The 26,259-nt window shown below is 36.8% G+C and overlaps 1 protein-coding gene across 2 annotated transcripts in view; it reads left to right on the top strand.

The window, feature by feature from the left end:
• Nucleotides 1-24,966, top strand: part of FNIP1 (folliculin interacting protein 1) — a 94,384-nt gene extending 69,418 nt beyond the window's left edge. For both annotated transcript variants that reach the window (XM_007532523.3, XM_007532525.3), the window contains 7 exons: nucleotides 693-839; nucleotides 3,704-3,873; nucleotides 5,203-6,622; nucleotides 7,950-8,118; nucleotides 13,032-13,229; nucleotides 19,478-19,593; nucleotides 22,257-24,966. In XM_007532523.3, coding sequence (XP_007532585.2) covers nucleotides 693-839; nucleotides 3,704-3,873; nucleotides 5,203-6,622; nucleotides 7,950-8,118; nucleotides 13,032-13,229; nucleotides 19,478-19,593; nucleotides 22,257-22,335 — 2,299 coding nt within the window. In that variant the 3' untranslated portion in view covers nucleotides 22,336-24,966. The remainder of the gene's footprint in view (nucleotides 1-692; nucleotides 840-3,703; nucleotides 3,874-5,202; nucleotides 6,623-7,949; nucleotides 8,119-13,031; nucleotides 13,230-19,477; nucleotides 19,594-22,256) is intronic.
• The last annotated feature ends 1,293 nt before the right edge of the window (nucleotides 24,967-26,259 follow it).

Raw genomic sequence — 26,259 nt, 5'->3', positions numbered from 1 at the left:
GCTAGGAGCAGGGAGATTTACTAGAATCCATGTTGCATCAGGCCCAGGGCTTTAGCCTTAGCATCATGAATGGCACTGAGTTTCGTGGATAGTAAAATAGTTCTTTTTTTCTTTTCTTTTGCTTTTTTTGTTTTATCTCACTCAAAAATAGATTAGTAAAGAATTTTTTCTCTGCCCAGTTTAACCAATGCTTAATGGGAGGTCTCTGGAAGGTGTATTATGTATAGGTGAGACCCTAGCATTGCGTTTAAAAGTAGAACCAGACTTCCCTGGACAGACAACCCCACCAATGTGTCCTGGAGTCCCTCTTCCCAGAGCCCTGCCCCACTAGGGAAAGAGAGAGACAGGCTGGGAGTATGGATTGACCTGTCAACACCCATGTTCAGTGAGGAAGCGATCATAGAAGCCAGAATCACTAAAATCATGTATATGTGTAAGACTCTGGTGTTTCACAAAAAAAGAAAGAAAAGAAAAAGGGAAGTTATTTATTTAGCAGTACAGGACACTGATCTGAGCTATTATCTCAATGAATATATTTTGTGTTCATGTTCAGAACTTGATGCTATGTTAATGGTAACAAATAGAACTGATTCAGTGTTTGCTTAAAAGTTTTAATAATGAAGGTATAAAGATTAAACTGGCAATACAGATTTTAAGAGATGTGATTTCATAATATATTTTCTTCTTTTAAGGACAACAATTTGTAATCTTTATACAATGCCACGAATTGGAGAGCCTGTCTGGCTTACAATGATGTCTGGGACTCCAGAAAAGAACCAGCTTTGTCATCGTTTCATGAAGGAGTTCACTTTTCTAATGGAAAATGCTTCTAAAAATCAGTAAGTCTTACTCTGTTTGTTTACTTTCAACTACTATTTATTATAGCTAAATAACTTTTTTAAAATTATATTTCTTTATTGGATAGAGATACCCAGAAATTGAGATGGAAGGAGAACATGAAGAGGGAGAGAGTTTGAAAGATAGACACCTGCAACCCACTTGCAGTCACTTGCAAAGCTTTCCCCCTACAGGTGGGGACTGGGGGCTTGAACCCAGGTCCTTGTACATTGTAACATGCACTCAGCCAGGTGCACCATCACCTGGCCCCTAGCTAGATATCTACAAGAGTATTCCTAATGAGCATTTCTAAAATATAATTAAGTAATAGAGATTAGAAGGACACAGAACCACGTAAATGAGAAATACTAAAAAAAAAAAAAAAAAAAAAAAAAAGAAAAAAGAAAAGGCCAGGTGGGTGGTGCACCTGGTTGAGTGCATGTGTTACAATGCACAAGGACCCAGGTTTAAGCCCCTGGTCCCCACCTACAAGGAAAGCTTCACGAGTTCATGAGTGGTGAAGCAGTGTGACAGGTGTCTCCCTGTCTCTCTTCCTCTCATCTTTTCTCTCAATTTCTGGCTGTCTCTATCAAATAAAGATTACCAAAAGAAATTTTTTAAAAAAGAGAAATACTATAAATACCTTTAATTATATGCTAAATTAAAATACTTGATATCTTATAGCACTTTATGAGACTTATGTTGTAAATTTGTCAGCTTATTATATATTTTTATTTCATAGAAAAGTTTTAAAAACATTTAATTCTAGGATTTCAGTGATGAACTTAAAAAAAAATTTTTTTTTCAACTTAGTGAGATCAGAATGTTACTGTGGTGCCAGGGATGTAAGCTTTCTGCAAGTTCAGTTCTCTAGATGCCACATATGAGTGAAACCATCTGGAAGTCTTGCATCTCTGTACTCATTTTGCTAAGCATAATCACCATCAGTTCTATCAGTTTTGTCCCAAAGCACATAATATCATTTATTTTCAGAGAAATATTCTTTTTTTTAAATTTTCACTTTTTTAAAATTTTTATTTTCCCATTTGTTGCCCTTGTTATCCTTTTATTGTTCTAGTTATTATTATTGTTTTGTAATTGATGCCATTGTTGTTAGATAGGACATAGAGAAATTGAGAGAGGAGGGGAAGATAGGGAGGGGGAGAGAAAGGTAGACACCTGCAGACCTGCTTCACTACCTGTGAAGTGACTCCCCTGCAGGTGGGGAGCCAGGGGCTCAAACCAGGATCCTTGAGCCGGTCCTTGTGCTTTGCGCCACAAGCGCTTAACCCGCAGCGCTTACCACCTGACTCCCTCAGAAATATTCTGTGGAATATATACCCCATAACTTCTTTAGCCAGTTGGGCATTTTGCCTGCTTCTACTCTTTGGCTGTTATGAATAATGAAGCTGTGAACACACGCAGATGTCCCTTAAATTAATGTACCCCTTGGATAAATGCCCAAGAGTGGTATTGTTGGACCATAAGGTAATTCCATTTTTATTTAAGGACTCTATACAGTCTTCCAAAGGGGCTGCACCAGTTTGCATTCCCACCAGCAGTGTAGCAGAGTCTCTATTCTTCACATCGTCTCTAATACCTGTCTTTTCTGGTTTTGTTGATGTAGGACTTTCTCCCAGCGGTGATGTAAAATCTCTTAGTTTTAATTTGCATTTCTCTGACGATAAGTGAAGTGGAGCATTTCTTCATATGTCTGAGCCATGAGTATTAACTCCTCTTTAGAAGACTGTATACTTAGTTCTTTGGCCCACATTATTATTACTGTTTTTTTTTTTCTTACTGAGCTATACCAGTTCTTTATAGATGTTTGATATCAATCACTTGTTATATATGTGATATACAAATATCTTCTCCTATTTACTGGGTTACCTAGTTATCCTTATGTAGTTTTTTTTCAATGTGTAGAGGCTTTTTAGTTTCATATAATCCCATTTTTTTAATTCTTGCTTTCATTTCCCATGTCCATGGGTTGAGTCTCTAAATATATCTTTGACCTGAAGGTCCTGCGAAGTTTTCTGATTTTTTTTTTTTTCCATTAATGTTAGAATTTCTAGTCTGTTATCCAGATCTTTGATCCATTTCAATTTTATTTTGATGCATGATGTTAAGTGGTGGTCTAGTTTCACTTTTCTACATGTAGCTGTCCAATTTCACCAGCACCATTCGTTGAAGAGACTTCCTTTAACCCATTGAGTTGTTTTGGCCCTTTGTCATATACTAAGTGGTTGTATATGTGTAGACTCATTTCTGGACTCTTGATTCTGTTCCATTGATCCAAGTGTTCATTTTTATTTCAGTACCACACTGGTTTAATCACTATTACTTTTTCACTATTACTGAAGTTAGGGAGCATGATACTTCCATATTTTTCCTTTTTCTCCAGGATTATATGTGATCATAAATAATCCTTTATAAATATTTAAGGACATTCTTTAAAAAATTTTTATTGGGGGATTAATGGTTTACAGTTGACAGTAAAATACAACAGTTTGTACATGCATAACATTTCTCAGTTTTCCACATAATAGTTCAACCCCACTAGGCCTTCCTCTGCCATCATGTTCTAGGGCCTGAATCCTCTGCCCCTATCTCCCCTCCAGCCCAGAATGTTTTACTTTGGTGCAATACACCAATTCCAGTCCAAGTTCTATTCTACTTCAACTGAAATTTTTACTTATACTGATTTTCATTATGGAAATAATTCTTTCATTTCTCCTTTAAAAAAAAAATATATATATATATTGTGTAACCAACTGGGGATATGTATTCTTGGTTTTATTCTTTCACTGCACTTAACTTTTCATGAAAATAGATGGGAATCTGATAGGATGCAATTTGTTTTCAGATTCTTGCCAGCACTCATTACTGCAGTTCTGACCAATCATCTTGCCTGGGTTCCAACAGTCATGCCTAATGGACAGCCACCTATAAAAATATTTTTAGAAAAACATTCCTCTCAGAGTGTGGACATGTTGGCAAAAACTCATCCATACAACCCACTCTGGGCACAACTGGGTATGTATGTGGTCTGAAAATCCTTACAGTACATATCATGTGTTGGCTTTTATATAAGTGTTTGGTGGGATTTTTATGCTGAAATCAATAAAGGAAATACTATGTTTTGTAGTATTTGCATCTCTTTTAAAATACCTCTTCTGGGGGACCTAGAGATAGCTTACCCAGTAGAACACCTGCATGGAGGAAACTACAGTGTCTCTCATGCTCCCTAGTTCTCTCTTTTCTTGTATCTCTCAGGACAGTTAAATTGGTTTAATTTGATTTAAAGCATAAATAAGACACTGAAAACTGCTAGGTCTCCTTATTCTTCCTTTTAATGTAATGACTATATCTGTTATGAATACAAAAGAGGAAATGAATCACATGAATAAATGTGCTGTGTTTCTTTTTTTCAACCAGGGTTATTTCTGGGGCTTGGTTCCTGCACCATGACTCCAGCACATCTGGTAGCCTCTGTATTACATAAAATTTAAAAAAATATATTATGATAGAGACAAATAGAGTGAAGGGCAAAGAGTAGGAGAGAGAGAAGGAGAGAGACTGAGAGAAGGAGGATCTGCAGCCTGCTCCATAGCTTGGGAAGTTTCTCTCCCACAGTGGGGAATGGGGGTTTGAACTGGGATCCTTGCTCATGGTAATGTGTGCTTTACTGAGTCTGTCACAACATGTTCCTATATTGCCCATTCTTGCCTTTATGTGATTATCATTCTTCTCTTCTGCCTTTTCTATTTGTGTACCCAATCTATGGGGGGAAATGGGCTTTTAAAAAACATGAGAGTATGGGGTCTTGAATTGGGTAGCAACAGTTAAACTTCAGAGATAGTCATTAAAGGCAAGGAAGGTTAAGTGTATAATGTGACTCTTACATCTCTATTCCATTCTATTACTATTTCCATCCTCTCTTTGTCCACCCCCTATTCCCTTACCCTTTTTATTCCCGCCCTTGAAAATATTGTACTTTCTCTTCTCTGCTTTGAAGTTACAGAATGTCTCCTTTTACACATAGTACTTGAAGCCACACTTTCTGTCCAGATGAAAGTTTCTGCCTGTAGCCTTTTACATGCCATATTCTTGGTAAATGTGTCTTTCAGAACTGGCTCTGCTTAAAGTTTCATGACCATAGCAGTTGCTGAAGGAGGAAGCCAGAAAAACTGGATACCATTTATCTCATCACTGTACTTTCATGATTAGTCGCTCACCGTTAAAGAACTAACTGTAAAACTTGACCTATCCCCTCATAAATTAAGTTTCTGACCATTGAAAATAACTTGCTTAGTGCAGGAGTAAAATATTTGTTCATTAACTGATTTTTTTTTCCCATTATAGGGGACTTATATGGCGCTATTGGCTCTCCTGTACGCTTAGCAAGAACTGTGGTAGTCGGCAAACGACAAGACATGGTTCAGAGACTGCTTTATTTTCTTACTTATTTCATAAGATGCTCTGAACTTCAGGAAACTCATCTTTTAGAAAATGGAGAAGATGAAGCCATTGTTATGCCTGGCACAGTAATTACAACCACTTTAGAGAAAGGTGAAATAGAAGAATCAGAATATGTGCTTATTACGATGCATAAAAACAAAAGTAGTTTGCTCTTTAAAGAATCAGAAGAGATAAGGACTCCAAATTGTAATTGTAAATATTGTAGCCATCCGCTGCTTGGACAAAATATAGAGAATGCTTTACGACAAGAGAGAGAAGATATTCAAAACAACTCTAAGGAGCTGCTAAGAATTTCAAATGAGTGCAGAATGAATTCCTCTTCTGACTGCCAGCATGCAAATGCTGATGGTGCTAAACAGTACAGAGATAAGTTGAGAGCTTGCCTTGACACCAAGCTAGAGACAGTTGTTTCCACAGGATCTGCTCCAATAGACAAATGTGAATTGTCAAAGTCAGGCTTAGAGCCAGCAGAAGAGACATGGCAGAGTGAAGAATTGCTGGATTCAGATAATCACACAGGCAAAGTGTTGAGACCTACAGGGCTGGTTGTGGAAAAAAAGCCCCCAGATAAGCTTGTCCCTACTGCATTTTCTTGTGAGGCAGCCCAGACAAAGGTTACTTTCTTGATTGGAGATTCTATGTCACCTGACTCAGATACTGAACTCCGGAGCCAGGCAGTGGTGGATCAGATTACCAGACATCACACCAAAACACTGAAGGAAGAAAGAGGGACTACTGATCAGAGTCAAGAAACTAAACAGACAACAGAGGACCAATCTAGAGAGTCTGATATACCAAACATTGTTTCTGGAGAGTCCTGTGAACTTTCCTGTTGGAGTAATTCAGACCCAGAAAGCATAAGTATGTTTGATGAGTATTTTAATGATGATTCAATTGAAACCAGGACTATTGATGATATTCCAGTTAAAACAAATACAGATAGTAAAGGACACTGTTATATGTTAGAGTTTTCAAAAAAATTGTATATAAAAAATAGCAAACAGAATAATGACTTTTGTAACTGTGTAGAAACAGTTCACCAAGATACATGTAAAACCTGCTTTCCTCAGCAGGACCAAAGAGATAAACTCTCCATTCTTGTCCCCCATGGGGATAAAGAGAGTTCTGAGAAAAAACTTGTTGTAGGAACTGAATGGGACATTCCAAGAAATGAAAGTTCAGACAGTGCCCTTGGGGATAGTGAAAGTGAAGATACAGGTCATGATATGACTAGACAAGGAAGCAATTATTATGGAGGAGAGCAAGAAGAATGGACAGAAGAGGATGAAATACCTTTTCCTGGGTAAGTGGAAAGTTTAATTAACAGTAACCCCTCTATAAATTTGTCATATCTTTTTGTTTAGTCTGGTCTCTGATGGTTGTAGTAGCTGATAGAAAATAAGGAGTCACTGGCCCAGAAAAAAATTTATTATTTCATGTGCTATTATAGGAAGTATTAAAATCTAAGCTCCTTTAGCATTGTAGAAAAATCTTTATGCAGCCATTAGTGACAAGGTAGGTTGATCTGAAGGAAAATTCTTTTTAAGACATCTCAAGCCACTTAGCTTTGACTTAAGCCCTCAAGAAATAACTTATGCTGGCAACCAGGGAGAGGTAATTATTGAGAAGGAAATGGCTATTAAAAATAAATTTGTCTAACATTAAGAGGTAAACAAGGATTGTATTTTCTTGGCAAATAAGGAAATAGATCTTTTGGGGACAGGGCAATGGCACACCCAATTAAGTGCACATACTACCATGCCTGGGTTCATGCCCCTGCTCCCTACCTGCAGGGGCAACTCTTCACAAGCAGTGAAGCAGAGCTGCAGATATCTGTCTTTCTCTATCCCCTCTCAATTTCTGTCTTGTCAAATAAAACAGAAAGAAAAAAATTTTTCTTCACTTGAAAAATTCTTCGATATGCTATTGATTTATTAAATATTTAACTACTTTGTGTGGATGGTAGCTTCTATAATCTGTATTAAAAATTTATTATAGGGGCCAGGTGGTAGTGCTCCTGATAGAGCGCATATGTTACAATGCCCTTGGTCCCCATCTGCAGGGTAAAGCTTTACAAGTAGTAAAGCAGTATTGCAGGTGTTTCTGTCTCTCTCCCTCTTTATCACACCTTCCCTCTTGATTTCTGGCTAGCTTTATCCAATAAATAAGTAGATAATAAATTTTTTAAAAAAATTGTTATAAATATAACAATATTCCTCAAGTCTGTATATAAGTGCTTACCTCATTAGATTGTACATCAGACCCTTTTCTTTGAATAGAAGAGAGTATTTTACTTGAGCCCTCAAACCAGTTTTTATTTAAGGATGATTTAACACTGAGTTGATTATTTGGAAAATAATGGGTCCAGGAGGTGGTGCAGTGATAAAGCTTTGCTCTCTCAAGCATGAGGTCCCAAATTCGATCCCCGTCAGCACATGTGCCAGAGTGGTGTCTGGTTCTTCTCTCTCCTCCTATCTTTCTCATAAATGAAATCTTAAAAAAAAAAAAAAGAAGAAAAAGAAAGAGAATAATGGTAATGGATATATGGACTAGATGGATCAACAGAATTCAATTTCTAAAATATATTCACTATTAATTAGGTCTACCTTATTTTGGAACCTCTCTTCCAGATCAAAGTTAATTGAAGTTAGCGCTGTTCAGCCCAATATTGCTAACTTTGGCAGATCTTTGTTGGGTGGCTACTGCTCATCTTATGTGCCTGACTTTGTTCTTCAAGGAGTTGGAAATGATGAGAGACTTCGTCAGTGCCTAGTATCAGATTTGTCTCATGCTGTGCAGGTGAGTAACTTATTACTCTTGAGTGTATTATGAAGACAAGCTCTCTTAACTATCAGAACCCAGAACTGCCTTTATTTTCAGTGAAATCTTTCTGTGTAACTCTAGGAATTTATACAAATGGGAATATGAAATACAGAAAGTATTATATGTATTATAGATGCTCACCACTGGGTTATTTATAATGTTATCATTTGCAGAAACTTTAATGAAAGTGGGGTGGTTTTTCACATTGTTTTTATATATTAATCTTACATCTTACCATCTTACCAGCCTCTTACTAGTTCTAGTTTTCTTTGTGAATTCCTTTGGATTTTCTTCTAGCTCATCTCACCAATGATTTTCATTTCAGGTCTGGTTTTTTTTTCCCTTTTATTATTTTTTTAGTGTATAGACTATAATGTATAGTACAGTGTTGAACAGAAGTGCTGATAGTATGTGTGTTGAAAGGGAGTCTCCTGTTGTAGGGGATGATGACACTTTGGTAGTACACGAGGTATATTAACATATATTTGGAAGAGATGTAATTATACCCTTGAGACAGTTGTAGGGTTGTAAAGCATTTCTTCAATAAAAGTGGATATACTTGGGGCTGGGTGGTGGTGCACCTGGTTGAGCACACATGTTGCAGTGTACAAGGACCCGGGTTCTATCCCCTGGTCCCCACCTGCAGGGAGAAAGCTTTGCAAGTGGTGAAGCAGGGCTGCAGGTGTCTCTCTGTCTCTCTATCACCCTCTTCCCTCTTGACTTCTGGCTGTCTGTATCCAATAAATAAAGATCATTAATATATATATATTTCTTAAAAAAAAAAGTGGATATGCTTACCTTGTCCATACACTTAAGGGAAATAATTTTTTCATTAATGACATTAGCTATAGGATTCTGTGTTTGTTTGCTTATTCTCATAGCTGAAACTTTACTGCTGCAGAATAACTTTTTCTTCTCAGAGACAGAACAAAGAGGCAGAGAGAGTGAAAGAAACCATAACACTAAAGTTTCCTCCAGTGTGGTAAGGGCTGGGCTCCAATTATGACTACGCACATGACAAAGCAGTAAGATTTTTATGGATACTTTTTTTTTTAGGTAAAGTTTTCTACCTAGTAATTTTGTCCTTTTCCTTTAGTATATAAATGGATGTGAAATCTTTTCAAATAACTATCCTGTGTCTACTGAAATGACCTGATGATTTTTATTTCTCAAGATGTTAATGTGGTGACTTTTAAGTAGATAGTCCAGCCCTTTGCTAGGAGAAAACATCACTTGGTCATGGTATTTTTATGTTGTGCTGGGTTTGATTTACTGATGCTTTGTTGTGGATTTTAAAGTCTGTACTAAGCAAGTGATACTGAGTCTGTACCTTTTTGTGATGTTTTGTGTAACATTAATATTAGAATAAGGGTCTCATAGAGTTGGGAAGTATCCCTTTCTCTTCTTTGGAAAATTGGTAGTCTTTTCTCTAGATGTCCGACAGAATTCCAACTAGAGCTAGAGCATCACACTGCAATTTGCTATGACTGAAATGCAGGGCTTCATGCTTGAAACATCTCTCAAAGTAATGTGTTTTCATTTCCATTCATAAAAAAATATTTCCCTGATTTCTACTGTAATCTCTTTGATGAGTTACTTTGAATGCATTATGTTTCTTTGATGATGAGCAAGCTGTGCTATTTTGTGGAGATAAGAAGTTTTATCCCTGAGAAAGCAACAGTTGCATAAAACATTTCCTCTGTAAAGATTAATTTTCAACCCAAAATTGTAATTAAAAGCACTGCTTTCTCTGATTTCCAAATATTTGTAAAATTCTTCAGTTTCTTTTTTGTTACTGATTTTACATTATTACTGTTGCAATCAAAGAACATACAGTTTACTTTTGTGTAACACAGATTTGTACTACATGTGTCTTTATTAACAAAAATTTACTTTTTAAAAAATTTTATTTATAAAATGGAATCACTGACAAGACCGTAGGATCAGAGGAGTACAACTCCACACAATTCCCACCACCAGAACTCCATATCCCATCCCACCCCCTCATAGCTTTCCTATTCTTTAACCCTCTGGGAGTATGGACCCAGGGTTGTTATGGGGTGCAGCAGGTGAGAGAGGCTACTATAATTGCTTCCCCACTGAACATGGGTGTTGGCAGATTGATTCATACTCCCAACCTGTTTTTCTCTTTCCCTAGTGGGGCTAGCTCTGGGGAAGTGGGGCTCCAGGACATATTTGTAGGGTTGTCTGCCAAGGGAAGTCCAGTTGGCATCATGGTAGCATCTGGAGCCTGGTGGCTGAAAACAGAGTTAAGATACAAAGCAGAGCAAGTTGTTGACTAATCATGATCCTAAAGACTGGAGTACTGCAGATGAAAATTTGGGATCTCCATTTTGAAAATAGCTAGTTAGGTCTATTTTAGGTATATTCCAAGGGGCCCATGAAATACTTGTTTTTGTCTGAGCCTGACATATGCAGGTGGACCCACATTTTTGTCTGGGGAGATGGTGCCATAACTGAAAATAGGACTAGAAAGTTGGGTCAGGGAAGAGAGTAGCTCCCAAATATGGGAAACGTATATAAATACTATAAACTCCATCGATTTGATCTGGGGCCTATATTCAGCACAGGAACCTATGTAACCTCTACATCCCTATAGGTCTGACCTTGCATTCTGTGGTCACAGCCAGGAACATTCCAGGCTGCACTAATTTCAGAACCCATCTTCCTTGGGTGGTAGGTAGAGTATGTTAGCCAGCTTCCTTTGGAGGATGGAACAGTTGATCCACATTGAGGGCAATGTCCTATAGAAACGGGCCCACAGAGGAGTCCATTATGTTGTTCCTGATGGAGATGACCAGTAACAGTGGTGAGAGGAATCTGTTAGGCCCATCATGTTTGTGTGGGAATCGCAGGACTCCCCAACTAGGGCCCCAGCTGATGGGGTGTCCTGATAGTGACTAAAGAGTCATCATTACAGTATGCCAGTCTCTTGCCCTTATTCCGCTTTTATAGTCCATACTTTCTAGCTTTGGAGTGATTGAGGGATGTGTAATAGGAGGTAGGTGAGGAGGGTATCTAGATATAAGTAGAAACTATTTCATTAGGAACTTTATGGTGTCTTTTTAGTTTGTTCTGCTTGCTTGCTGCATTTTTTGACTCAGTGTAAACTACTGTGTACTTTTGCTTTAAAGTATATGTTTTCCTCTAACTTACGGATACATGTGTATATATCCCCTATCTCATGGGCCCTGGTCTATATCTAGGTTTTGAGGTTTGTTAACAAGTGCACCACCCACAAATGAAATCTACAAAACCTTCAAGGAAGAGTTCATACCTCTACTTTTAAAACTCTTCCAGAAGATTGAAGAGACAGGAATACTCCCTTCCAGCCTCTATGAAGCCACCATCACTCTCATAGCAAAAGCTGACAGGGACATAACCAAAAAAGAAAACTGCAGACCAATATTTCTGATGAACATAGATACTAAAGTATTCAACAAAATTCTAGTCAACCAGATACAGCAGTATATTAAAAAGATTGTTCATCATGGCCAAGTGGGGTTTATCCCAGGGATGCAAGGTTGGTTTAATATACATAAATCAATCAACGTGATCTACCACATCAATAAAAGCAATACAAAAAACCAATGGTCTTATCAATAGATGCAGAGAAAGCTTTTGACAAACATCCCTTTATGATCAAAACACTACCCCCCTCCAATAAATGATTAAAAAAAAAAAGATATTTGAGACCGTTGTAAGGATCCCGGTTCGAGCCCCTGCCTTCACAGGTGGTGAAGCAGGTCTGCAGGTGCCTTTCTCTCCCCATCTTCCCCTCTTCTCTCCATTTCTCTCTGTCCTATCTAACAATGACGACATCAGTAACAACAACAACTGCAACAACAGTAAAAAGCTATTTTATGCTTTTGTTTTTTATGGTTTTTTTGCTGTGGTTTTTTTTTATACTGACAGGCATACAGTTCAAATATGATAGTTTATTTTTTAATTTTTTTTAATATTTATTTTCCCTTTTGTTGCCCTTGTTGTTTTTTCATTGTTGTAATTACTGTTGTTGCTATTGATGTCATCGTTGTATAGGACAGAGAGAAATGGGGAGGGGAGGGGAAAACAGAGAGGAGGAGAGGAAGATAGACACCTGCAGATCTTCTTCACCGCCTGTGAAGCGACTCCCCTGCAGGTGGGGAGCCAGGAGCTTGAACCGGGATCCTTACGCCGGTCCTTGGGCTTTGCTATTTTACGTTTTGTGTAGGTAAAGTTAAATAAAAGAGATCAAAAGGGGCATTGAGGACCCTAGGCTAGTCACATAGTTGTTCAAAGGTAACTGTATTCCATGCATTACTCTCAAAGATTCAGTAACTCTTAGAATTTAATATTCTTTTATTCTGCTTTTGTTGTTTCCAGTGATTTTTTACCACTCAGGACTGATTGATTTTATTCTTTTTTTAAACATTTATTTATTCCCTTTTGTTGCCCTTGTTTATTTTTATAGTTATTGTTGTTGTTAGTGATGTCATCATTGCTGGATAGGACAGAGAGAAATGGAGAGAGGAGGGGAAGACAGAGAGGGGGAGAGAAAGAGACACACCTGCAGACCTGCTTCATCAGACCCATCTGCAGGTGGGGAGCCAGGGGCTGGAACTGGGATCCTTATGCTGGTCCTTGAGCTTTGCACCACCTGTGCTTAACCCGCTGCACTACCACCCAACTCCCTAGGACTGATTTATTTTATTCTTAATAGAAAGAGAGTACAGCAGTGAAGCTCCCCCAGTGAGGTATGGGGCTGAGTTTAAGTTTATTCTGTTTTTCTTGAGTCTTTTTATTTTCTTATTTCATTAACATTGTCTTTGAAACCTTATTTGCTTATCATAAGATGAATGCTAGAATCAACTTTTTTTCTTTTCTAGCATCCAGTGTTGGATGAACCAATAGCAGAAGCAGTCTGTATTATAGCAGATATGGATAAGTGGACTGTTCAAGTGGCTAGTAGCCAGAGACGAGTGACTGATAATAAACTGGGAAAGGAAGTACTGGTTTCCAGTCTTGTTTCCAGCCTACTTCATTCCACTCTTCAACTTTATAAACATAATTTGTCTCCAAATTTTGTAAGTATATGTAAGGCTTAACAGTAAGCACTCTGTATGATGACTATACAATATTTAGTATGCTCTCACATTAAATATAGGTAGTCCTTAGTGTCCTACTTGTTTATCAACCTCTCAAAGTGATAACCAGTTCTCTGCCAAGTTGATATTGTAGCAGTGTATGAGTATCAATCATTGAAAAAACATCATAGTAGCTCAGTTTCAAACACCTCATCTCACATTACCTCTCTCAGATTCAGTCTCTTTCCTCTAGTAGGTCTGTGTACTAGCATTTTTCATATGTATATTTTTGTAATTTTTTGTACACTGTAGTACAATTTATTCATTTTTAAAATATATTTGCTATACATTACACTATGGGATCACATTTAAAAGTATATTTTTAAGGAACTAGGTGGTGGTGCACTTGGTTAAGAACACACATTACGGTGTGCAAGGACGCAGGTTCAAGCCCCTGGTCCCCACCTACAGGTGAAAGCTTCATGAGTGGTAAAGCAGGGCTATAGGTGTCTCTCTGTCTCTCTTCCACTCTATCTTCCCCTCCCCTCTCAACTTCTCTGTCTCTATCCAATAATAAATAATATTTAAAAACAATCTAGTATATATTACATATAATAACTGGTGTCAAGATGACATTAAATTATTTAAAGATTGTCAACAAACCAATTACCAGTATAAGGTATTATTCTTGAAATACATGTAAGGGGTTTATTTATCAGACTTGGTTACAAGGTGATGACTACCTGTACTGTGATGACTTTTATCAGTTTGGCATTTTCAGTGCTGAAGAGTCAAACCTGGAACCTCATGCATGCAGGTCCTGTACTCTTCCACAGAGTTATCTCCCTGGCCCATATTCAGGTTTTCTTCTACCCCGTGAAAAAGATGATGGGGTAAAGAAATTATTTCAACAAAGTTACAAGATTAAAAAAAAAAATGAGTATATGCTGGGGTAGCCTGAGGGTGCTTCTTCCCGAGCTAGTGCTCTCTGGGTTGGAGAGAACTCAACTGGAGCCGATCTAGGCTGCTGCATGGGAGAGGGATCAGGAACTCGTGCCACACTAACTTTGCAGGAGATACACTCTGGAACTCTCGGAACTGGAAAGCAATTTCCAAGTGTCTTTAATCAGAAGAGCAGCTGTATTTATACTCTCCAAGTAGGGTGGAAATAGGATGTGACATAGAGAGGGTAGAGTGAAAAGTGACTGGTGGAAGATCAGGGTGTGACAAGGAGAGGGGGCGGAGCAGGTGAGAATTCTACCACTGAACCACCAATGCCCTGGAGGAAAGGTGGTGCTTTATGTAAATATAAAAGTGATTTATGTAAATAGACCGCAGCTTTGAGTGGGATCAAATTAATCTCATACAGACATACTGGTGTTTAAGCCGGGGGGAGCTGGCATACTATCCAACAAGTATATGGAGGTCAAGCAGTGGCACATTGGGTTTAGCCATAGTACAATGTGAAAGGACCTGCACAAGAATCTTGGTTTGAGCCCCTGGTTCCCCACCTGCAGGGGGGTTGCTTTACAAGCAATAAAGCAGGTCTGCAGGTGTCTTTCTCTCCCCCTCTATATTCTCCTTCTCTCTCAACTTCTCTCTGTGCTATCCAACAAAAAAGAAAAAAAGGAAAAAAATGGCCTCCAGGAGCATTGGATTCATAGAGCTGGCACTGAGCCCCAGTTACAACTTTGGAGGCAAAAAAAAAAAAGTACACAAAATAAGTCACTAAAAACTAATAATCTAAAAAGGAAATAAGAGAACAGTTCCACTAAAATAGTACCAAAAGAATAAATCTCTTAGGAACAAATTTACCAAGACAGTAGACTTATAAATTGAAAATTCAAAAATAACTATGAAAGAAATTATGGAAAACATAAATAAATAGTAAAACATTTTGTATTTGTGGGTTAGAAGAGTCATCATTAAGGTGACAGTGCTTGCCACAGTGATGTGATACAATAATCAAAGTCCAAATCCGAGTGATTTTTTTTCCTTTTGAAGAAGTAGCTCCATCTAAAAGTTGGTAAGGTATCTCAAAGGACTGTGAAGTGCCAAATCAATTTTGAAAAAGGAAATCAAAGTTTAAGGAGTCACACTTAATTCCATGTCTTAATGCATAACGTGATGATGATCTAATCTGTGGTACTGGGATAAGGACCTATAGATCAATTGAATATGATTTAATAGTCCAGATTATGTACCACAAATATAATAGTTCAGAAAATATCCTCATGTTTATTATGGCCACTTAATTTTTAACTAGGGAGCCAAGTTCATTGAAAGGGGAAAGGATCATCAGCAAATTGTGTTGAGTAAATTGGATGTCAACATGTGAAATATGATGAAAACAAACCTTTATCTCATATCTTAAAAAATGTAGTTCAGCTGACACAAGTCCTAAAACTGTGACACACTTTCTTGATGAAAACATGAAGGATGACATTGAATTGGAAAATAATTTGTTGGACTGCCTACATCTCAAATGAGGAAGATACACATATGCTTAGGAAGCACATCAAATGATATTCAGCATCACTAGTCACTATGAAAGAGCACCTGATAGCCACAAAGAGAGGCTGAGCTCACCTGGTAGGTCACATATGTTACCATGCATAAAAATCCAGGTTTGCATCCCATCACTTCAAGCAAGAGTGCTCTATATTACCAGGTAGAAGCTTCATGGACTGTGGGACAGTGCTGTAGTATTAAATCTCTCTGCTTCTGTATCTGAAATGATAGAAGGGAAAATAATGGTACAGTTGCATATTTATGAGACACCCTTCCCCAGTGCAAAATTAAAACCACTAGATAGCATTCATACATAGAAGGATGGCTTTGCTAACAAACAACCCTTAGAGTAACAAGTATTGACCACCATATAGAGAAATTGAAATACTTATGCATTGCTTGTAGGAATGTAAAATGATAATAACTTTTGAACAATTTGACAGTTCCACTATAAGTTTGGCATGTATTACCATGTAATCCAGCAGTTTTATTTACAGGTTTATACTAAAAAAAAAAAAAACTATTGAAAATAGGGTCTCAAATAGTGATTATAGCAGTATAGTATAGTATATAGCTATAGTTCATATAGCTAGAAGTTGGAAAGTTTTAGCAATAAACATATGAATAAATAAAATCTGGTATAGTATGTAGGATGAAATAATGTTTAGCCATAAAATGTATGAAATTCTGGAGGTCGGGTGGTAACGCAGTGGGTTAAGCCCACATAGTGCAAAGTGCAAGGACCGGTGGAAGGATCCCGGTTCGAGCCCCCGGCTCCCCACAGGGGAGTCGCTTCCTAGGTGGTGAAGCAGGTCTGCAGGTGTCTGTCTTCCTCTCCCCCTCTCTGTCTTCCCCTCCTCTTTCCATTTGTCTCTGTCCTATCCAACGACAACATCAGTAACAACGATAATAATAACCACAACAATGGTAAAACAAACAGGGTAACAAAAGGGAAAAAATGACCTCCAGGAGCAGTGGATTCGTGGTGTAGGCACTGACCCCGGCAATAACCAAATGTTTGGATGCTTTGTATCTGGTTTATTTTGAATGTCTATTATTTTCAAATTCATCCATGTTGTAAAATGTACCATTGAATTTCATACTTTTTTTTTTTGACTCCAGGGTTATTGCCGGGGAGAATGGAATCATGATATATCTAGACTAGGCAAATTCATAGAGACAGAAAGTAGAATAGAGGTCATTGGGGTAGTGGTCAAAGAAGAAAAAAAGTCTGTATATTTAGCTACAGTTTCAGCTTGTGATGATAAAATTATTGTATCCTTACAAACATGTAATATAGCAAACTATGTAATTTAGAGCATATTTTTGTTACATATTTATATGCATGTATGTAGGTTCTTTGGCATTTTCCTCTTCATTCAGACAGTTCTAACTTGTATGAGCATTGTGGGTAAAATATGTACCACAAAACTATAAGATTGCATAGAAATCTATTGTGCTTTTCCAAGCAGAAAATGGTTGTAGGAATTTAAAGAACATTTTATTGGGGAAGTATTGTTTACAAGACAGTGTGGACACATGAGTACAACTTCTCATCTCTCTGCTTCATCCACCCAAGTCTTTTCTGCGCCATCCACTATCTTATACTGAGTATTTAGCTGCTATCCCCTCCCCTCAGAGTACACCATACCCAGTCCAAGTTTCACGTTTGCTTTTGTTTACACCTGTGAGTGAGATCATCCACTACTAGTTCTTTTCCTTCTGACTCATCTCAGCATGATTCCATTTGTTCTTTATGTAGTGCAAGAGATCTCATCCAGGGTTTCACTAATACAAGGCCTATCCTCTACCACTGAGTCATATCCCAGGTCCTTTTTTTTTTAATGAGACAAAAGTAGCACTCCACTACCCATGAAGTTCGACTTTTATTTTTTTGCTGTTAAATGTAGTGCTGGAAATCAGATTAGGGCCTCTTCTGTTGAGTCACTTCCTTGTCTCCAGAAAAGTGTTACTTATTTGGAACTTTAATAGTAGATTTTCATTTGAAAGTAATATCTTGCATTAAAATTTAGCATTTTTAACATCCAGAACTCTTTTTTTTCTTCAAACATGTATATCATCAATTCATATTTATTTATTTATTTATTTATTTATTTATTGGATAGAGATAGCCAGAAGTCGAGAGGAAGGGGGAGACAGGTAAAGAGACACTTGCAGCACTGCTTCACCACTTGCAAAGCTGAACCCCTGCAGGTAGAGACCAGGGGCTCAAACCCCGGTCCTTGAGCATTGCAACATGTGCACTTGACCATGTGTGCCACCATATGGCCCCCTTTTTTATTTTTTAATTTTCTTTATTATCAGTAAATGTGAATTTACAACTTTGTAAAATGAGCAAGTTAACAGTTTTATTGTTTGTTAAAAAGAGTGTATTGACTCTTCGATAGCTATTGTTTTTACTTTTATAGATAATAAATATTATATAGAAAGTACTGAGATAAATTTTCACAAATAGCAGGGAACACTCTTCCTGCTTTTATTACTAAACTTTTAAATTTTTGTCAGGGTAGTAGCTGAAAAATATAATTTTACTTATATTATGTTCAGGTGTAGAAGCAATCTACTAAGGACTCCTAACTTTTGATCTAGTATAAGCTTGTTTTTATTGCAGGAGAATGCAATTGTACCTATATAAATATATTTAAAATGTTTTAATTTATAAGAAGGTTATAATGATCAAATAATAATGATTTTTAAAAATTTGAAGGGGCCAGAAGATAACTTTATACATTGCTATGCATTAAGACCTCAAGTTTGAGTTGTGGCACCACTTGGAAACACTGTGGACAGCGTGGGGGTGGGAGGCAGCTCCATGGACTCTGGAGCAGTGCTGTTTTATCGCTACATCTGTTTCCTTCTGTCTATACATCTGAAATTGAAAAATGAAAAACTCTTCCTGAAAACTCTGGAATTACATGTGTGAGCCCCAGCACCAGAAATAAATGAATTAAAACGGGGGGGGGGGGTGAGGAGGGAGGAACAGTAGAAGGTAACGGAAGGAAGAAAGTAAGTTTTGGAAATAATTAGTGGTACACCATTTTAAATGCACATTTTCATGCCTCTCAAATGTATAATTTAAACGGCTAAAAGATTTGTACTCTAAAAATAAGCACTTATTTATTAACAAGAGAGAGGGAGAAAGAAACCAGAATGTTGCTATACTCTGACATGTAATGTTGGGGATTGAACTATGGGACCCATGTTTAATAGTCCCAACACTTTGTCCACTGCTTCAAGATTTATACTCTTTCAGTTAAGTTTACTTGCTTAAAATCTACTCCAAAATTTAGCTTATATTGGAATGATTAAATAGAATTGTCAGTATTATGATGCTTTGATTAATTTATCATTGCTTAAGAATTAGAAAACAGGGACTCAGTAGTAGCACAGTGGGTTAAGTGCATGTGGAGAAAAAGCGCAAGGCTGGCTTAAGGATCCCGGTTCGAGCCCCCGGCTCTCCACCTGCAGGGGAGTCGCTTCACATGTGGTGAAGCAGGTCTGCAGGTGTCTGTCTTTCTCTCCCCCTCTCTGTCTTCCTCTTCTCTCTCCATTTCTCTCTGTCCTATCCAACAACAATGACATCAATAATAACTACAACAATAACAACAACAATAAAAAAACAAGGGCAACAAAAGGGAAAATAAAATTATTTTTTAAAAAAAGAATTAGAAAACATTTTTTTATGGAATTCTGTTCCCCCCCCCCCCTTACTGCAGTGTGTAATGCATCTTGAAGACCGCTTACAGGAGCTATATTTCAAGAGCAAAATGCTGTCTGAATACTTAAGAGGACAGATGCGTGTTCATGTCAAGGAACTGGGAGTGGTTCTGGGGTATGTAACAAGTTTATTTTCTAGGTTGACTTTCTCATTGCATTGTCTTTAAGCAAAGGATGTCTTTTTTCCCTCACTTGTGTGTTTTTCTATTTTAGAAGCTAATGTTTACAGTTGTATTGTTCTGTCACATAAAAGCTATCCATATCATTTTTGTTCTTTATTAAATGTTACAAAACTCATCATTCTAAGCATTTGCTATGGCATCTGTATGAGCTGATTGAAGTAAGAGCACTCCACGTTAGATATTATTATTCCTCTGTAACATATATTATTCCTGTCTTTTCCATAGTTATTCTTTGGAAGAAGACAGTTACCTCAAGTGCTAACTGAAGGGAGGAATTTGAAATTGATGGGAGGCATAGTGTGACCCTTTTCATTATGTTTTGTGGTTATTTTCCCTATGGCCCAGGGCCACATTCCACATCTGTGCATGTGTGTGATTTTTTTATTTTGGGGTGGGAGGGGTAATGCCTAGTTGAATAAATTAAAACAAGCTAGATCTCCTAGGGTTTTGTGAAGGTGGAAAGAGATAGCATTAACTAGTTTTTAGGCTGTTGTATGCCAAACTATATCAAAAATCTTTTTAATTAATATTAATCCTAGTAATCAGATTGGAAGATAACTTATGGTGTGTGTGCACACATGTACGTGCACATAAATGCTTTTTATTTAAAATAAAATTAAAATTGAAACTGGAGTCATTAAGACATATTCCCTGGGTAAGATATCTGCTTTGCCATGCATGCTTCAGTGTTCAAGCCTGGATTCAACTGTACTAAACAAAGTTTTGCTGCTGAGCTGTCTTTCCCTTTCTCCCTCTATCTCTATATCTGAAATAGTTGGTGAGACATGGTGAAGCCCTAGTGAGAAGAAAATTAACTTTTTTTTTAAAAGTAATGTGTATATAGTAAGAGTTCACAGTGAATTTTTTGCATGAAACCAAGAGTCATCATTGTGCTTCCCCAATTTCCAGTTCCCACTTGTGTGTAATGAATGGGTTGTAAGAAAATTTTCTGGTATATGGATTAAAAATAGCATATACTCTAGATATTGTGAATGTATACTTTTTAAATATATCTTGAATGTTCATATATTCAAATATATCATTTTCAGTTAGATAACATTTCATTGCATAGTAAAATTTAGTTTATTTCAAATTATTTTTCTCTTACAAACCACAAGGGTATAATAGAAATCTTTGCAAATTGTAGTGTAAATTTGAAATTGTGTATTGCAAAGTAAAAGACTTTCGGGCAGTAGGGGCGTATTCAATCCTAGAACAGGAGGACCTAGGTTGGGGGTTAGAGTGTTACATGTGGAAAACTAAGAAATGTTACACATGTACCAACTACTGTACTTTACTGTCGACTGTAAACCACTAATCCTCCCAATAAAGAAGAAAAAAATAAAGTTGTGTACTGACTCTCCTATGACTATTGGATTTTCCTTTAATAGATAATAATCCAGAAAGTACTGAGATAAATTCACACAAATAACAGGAAACACTCTTCCTACTTCTGTTACTAAACTTTTAAATTTTTGTCAGGCTACTACCTGAAAAATATAACTTTATATTTGTTCTCTAAGTATGAGTCTGTGTCACTTATTTTATTTGTAATTTCCTTTTCTTGTAAATTATGTGCGGTAGGATGTACTGTTAAAAAGTTGTTTTTGGGGGCCGAGTGGTGGCACACCTGTTTGAGTGCATGTATTACAATGCGCAAGGACCTGGGTTTGAGCCCCCGGTCCCCATCTGCAGGGGGAAAGCTTTACGAGTGGTGAAGCAGAGCTGCAGATGTCTCTCTCCCTCCCTTTCTGTCACCCCCCCTCTTGATTTCTGGCTGTCTATCCAATAAATAAAGATAATAAATAAAACAAAATTAAAAGTTGGTTTTTGTTGTTTCTTTTCAGTCTTAATGTGAGAGAGTTGAGAGAGAAATTAGTGTATCACTCTCGCACATATGATGCTAGGGAATCAAACTCAGAAGCTTATGCTCGAGAGTCCAGTGCTTTAAATGGTACTTCTCAGGCCACTTGTTCCATTACTTTTCCCCAGTACACTGTATCTGTTGAAATTTTTATATCCAGAATAATATGGGTATAAACTAGAAAGAAAGAGACTGAGACAGGGTCAGAGGGAAAGACAAAATAGCACCTAGCTTCCTCTATGGCTTTGGGAACCAGGCTTAAACCTGGGCCACTCATGTTGTAAAGCAGGTTGCACCTCCAGGTGAGTTGTTTTACTGGCCCTGTTGTTTGTTTTTATTATTGATTAGAACCTCTCTTGGTCTGACTGCTGGTGCTACAGGTTGAACCTAAGATCTCTTGCAAATACAATATTTTTTTAGGCAGAATCCCTTGCCATGGTAATACCAGCATCAGTGAGCTGCTTTGTTAGATCTATAACTTTGTTAGTATTGTGCTTCAGAGACTTTTATTTTAAAATTATTTTTGTGTCTATTTTTTATTTACTCAAGAACTTTAATTGTCTTCTGCTCATTACTCTTTTCATTTGAAGGATGACTTAGATCCTTGACTGTTAAGATATAGTGGTTTTGTAGGTAGCAGGCATTGCTTGGGTACAAAAAGCATTGCTTGGGTACTAAGTTAAATTGTTGATTTGAACTAAGTTAAATTGTTGTGTTTTTTATTTATTTCAGGATTGAGTCCAGTGACCTTCCTCTTCTGGCTGCTGTTGCAAGCACTCACTCTCCCTATGTTGCTCAGATACTCCTTTAATGTGCACAAGGTTGTTAGAAATGGATGTCAGTGTGGAATATTAAGTTGAAAAGTCAAGGATACAGAAACAATGTAATTACAGATTTTTTGTTCCTGCCCTGTTAGAATTTCATCTGCATCAGTAACTTGGATATCTTCCATTGCATTGCATATCTTGTGATCAATTTTTCCTTTTGAGTAAACTTTTGAGCATTGATAATTTTTAATATACTGTACCTTTAAAAACATAAATAATTTTTGGGAGAAAACATTTGAAAAGGCCAAAAATATACTTAGAAATTTCTATAAAATTAACAGCACTAACGAATTTCATATGATATCTGTGATATTGTAAAAAATCAAGTAACATGGTTCATTCAGATGTGAGTCATTTTATGAAGTCATTAATTCATTACATCTAGGTAACAGCAAATATAAACATTTTTTGTTTCTCAATTCAAAATAATTTTCTGACATTTCTGAAAGTATGGAAGACAGTATATAACAATAACAATAAACTCAGAATAATGAGTATAAATTTGTGTTACATTACTACCCGCATGTACATATGTATCTACTTTTTTGAATAGACCAGGTAGACTGCAAGATTGCTAAACATGTCTCTCTCTCTCTCTTTTTTAAAATATTTTCAACTATTATTGACTATATATAATGTTGAACTATTACTTTCTAGTGTTTTGTTTAATGAACCCTAAGTTACAAGTAAAACCAATCTTTTTTAAAGACTAAGGAGTGTAGATTCCTAAAATAAAAATACTTTATAACATGTTTTGCTTATAATTCTTATATAATACTTATATTTGCTATCGAATTTAATAAATAAAAAATTAGGATTAAAAATTACACCAAAGCATTGACATAAATTAATCCTATTTCTTTTAAAAGTGCTCAGGTAGCTGAGACCCTTCCTTTTCTGGTATCAGCCCCTTTCCAGCCCATGTGAACTAAGTATTTGTCTCACTGCTTCATAATGTCAGTTTACACTAGTAGAACACATTATCTCTTAAAAATTCTCTGTAATAGCTCCTCTCTTCAAAAAACTGTTTTTTGCAAAGATTTTCACTTTTCAATTGTTACTAGTTCTTGTATATATTACAGAGTGTTGCTTGTAAGAAAAGCAAATATTCGAACCAAACTTCTGTAAGTATTGTAAATAGAAAGATGGGTAGATAAAGTTTTCAATATGCTCTACTACCTCAGTTTACTTGAATACGACATTAGGAATTCTTCTTTACTTACCTGGTTTAAGATATTTTTAATGCTGGAAATAAAGTTGGTTTCTTCTGTCATGGACTGTTTTCATTATAATTGTTTGATTAGCTTATAAAAACAAAACCACTTGCTTATTCTGTTACTAAATACATTTATTGTATAATATATACCTTCTTGCTATTTAAATTTTCAGTAATTAGGGGAGAATGTGGTTTGTTTAGTCTTTGATCTTCAATTTATAGCAATGGCTACATTTACCCATGGTTTTTTGTGTACTCAAGAAATCTAGATAAAAGAAGAGATGTTTAATGGAATGTAAACCTGAAATTGGTGTACAGTCAGTTTGGCCCTTTAATAATCTACTCCCACTTAATACCAAGTCTGCCAGGGCTAAATCACTGCCAAAGTGTAATTTTCTTTGTCTTAATTTTCTTATTCCATCTATTAATAAAATTCTCTCCTAGTCTGGAATTCTGTCAGTTTCTCTGGCAGGTTTTATGTGGGCCATTGTAGATTTTTTTCTTCTTGTAGCTCAGAATGATATCTAGCAGGTACACAATTTTTATTTTGTATATTGAAATAATTCCAAAGGACATAACTAGTATAATCTGAACAGATCAATGACTAAACAAAGAAATGGAAGTGGCATTAACAAATGCTTCATAAAAGTAAACTATTTGCAGTTCTATTTGAAGCTCCTAGCAAATTCCTAGTTAGTTAGACTTCAATAAGTAAATGGCTTATGTTTCCAAACTTGGATAGAATGGAAAAGGCCCATAATTTCTTATAGAAAATTAATCCTTATAGGATTTCTTTGTTTTATAATTCCCAAGTCTTCTGTAGTTTCTCTTGACTTTGTGATAGTTATTCTTTCCTTACACAAAGCCCAAGAAATGAGCTATTTCTTTAAAATGTGGTCATTGTGAAGAATGTGAAGCATTTTTGACCACTTTGAATTTTTTTTTTTAATGGTACAAACAACAGTATGTGTTACATATCTTAAAAAACCTGTTTGTCACAACAGGACATGAAAAAGGGATCTTTGCATTGTAGATTTAAAAAAGAGTTTTTCCTTGTATATAAAACAGTTGGTTTGATTTTAACATTACTGGCTTTTATTAATGTCTTAACTTTGGTTTTAAAAATGTTAAGTGCAATAAACATACTAGTACAGATTTCATTTTGTTGTAATTGGCTTACACTGGTGATGATCACTTTTAAAATAACATTTTCACAATACCTAATTCTGGTAGATGTCTTACAAGAATGTTTTGCTTTCTCTTAAGTTATTTAGATGGTGGGATATATAAAATGTACATACTTTTTCTTTGTTCTGTATACATTTCTCAAGTGTACACCTGTATTATAATCTCCCAGTTCTAGGGGAAATTTGTGCAATAAATACACATGTCAATTTGATCTATGGTGTTGGTCTTTCCTCCGTTAAAAAGCATAGGTAACATAATGGACTTTGCTGTTAGACTACCTTTATTTTTTTCCCCCTAAATGTGATACTTGTAGGCATTCAGCAGCCTTGTGCATAAATTCTTTTATAAAATTTTATTTATTCCCTTTTGTTGCCCTTGTTTTACTGTTGTAGTAAATTAATTTTATTGTTGTAGATATTCGTTTTCTTTTTTTAATAGCTATTTTTTCCTTTTTGTTGCCCTTGTTTTATTGTTGTAGTTATTATTGTTGTCGTTGTTGGATAGGACAGAGAGAAATGGAGAGAGGAGGGGGATACAGAGGGGAAGAGAAAGATTGACACCTGCAGACCTGCTTCACTGCTTGTGAAGTGACCCTCCTGCAGGTGGGGAGCCGGGGGCTCGAACCCGGTTACTTTATGCCTGTCCTTGTGCTTTGTGCCACGTGCGCTTAACCCGCTGCGCTACTGAAACAGTGGATAGAGAATTGCAAGAATTGAGTTGCCAAGTTCAATCCCCCAAACATGTTTTATATGAACTATTTATATACAGTAGGAGAAATAGACAATATGCTGTTTGGCAAGTGTAATAAAAAGAAAGGTAGAGTGGTCCTGGATTTGGTATTGTCGTTTCTTTGAAAGTAACTATAAGAACTTGTCTACTCACTTAAAAATTGGGGGGGGGGCTAATTAATTTAATTTTAGCATATAACGGCCAACAACATAAATTTTGAAAGTGCATAAATTAAGGTACACTGTAGGTTTTAGAAGTACACTTCTTACTCGATTATTACTATAGGATAACTGTTAATGATCTTAAAGTAGCCTCTGTAGCTGGCTGGCCAGAAGAGTGGTCTATCAGGACTACTTCTACTGACATGTAAGATGTAGAGGGGAGGTGGTCACTTGAGCCAGGGGATTCTAAGCCCCGCAGCCGGAAGGCAGCTAGCTGCCTTGCGGTTGTAATGATAGCAACCCTGACCCAGTTCTAACTAGACCACAGTAACCCTAAGCTGGTCTCAGGCTGCTGTCCACTTGTACTCAAGGCCAAGAATCTTGGCTTTCTCTGCCCTGGTCCGACTTGAACAGGGTAAACACTTCTCATGGAGTTACTTTCACAAGACATAGACACCATCAGAAAACTCAGAAATTGCCTGGACCTTTTTGTGCCAAATGGCGGCTCCTAAACCCCGTACATTCTCCAAAGGTGGGGCTTCAGAGTTGCGGAGCGGGAGTTCAGCCCCTGACTTGGCCACGCCCTGGTTTCCGGACTTTGCTACAAACAGAAC

This window comes from Erinaceus europaeus, chromosome 2, assembly GCF_950295315.1.
Source record: "Erinaceus europaeus chromosome 2, mEriEur2.1, whole genome shotgun sequence".
Classification (NCBI taxonomy): Eukaryota; Metazoa; Chordata; class Mammalia; order Eulipotyphla; family Erinaceidae; genus Erinaceus; species Erinaceus europaeus.
The sequence above is the reverse complement of the archived record's forward strand: the minus strand, read 5'-3'. Positions and strand labels throughout refer to the sequence as shown.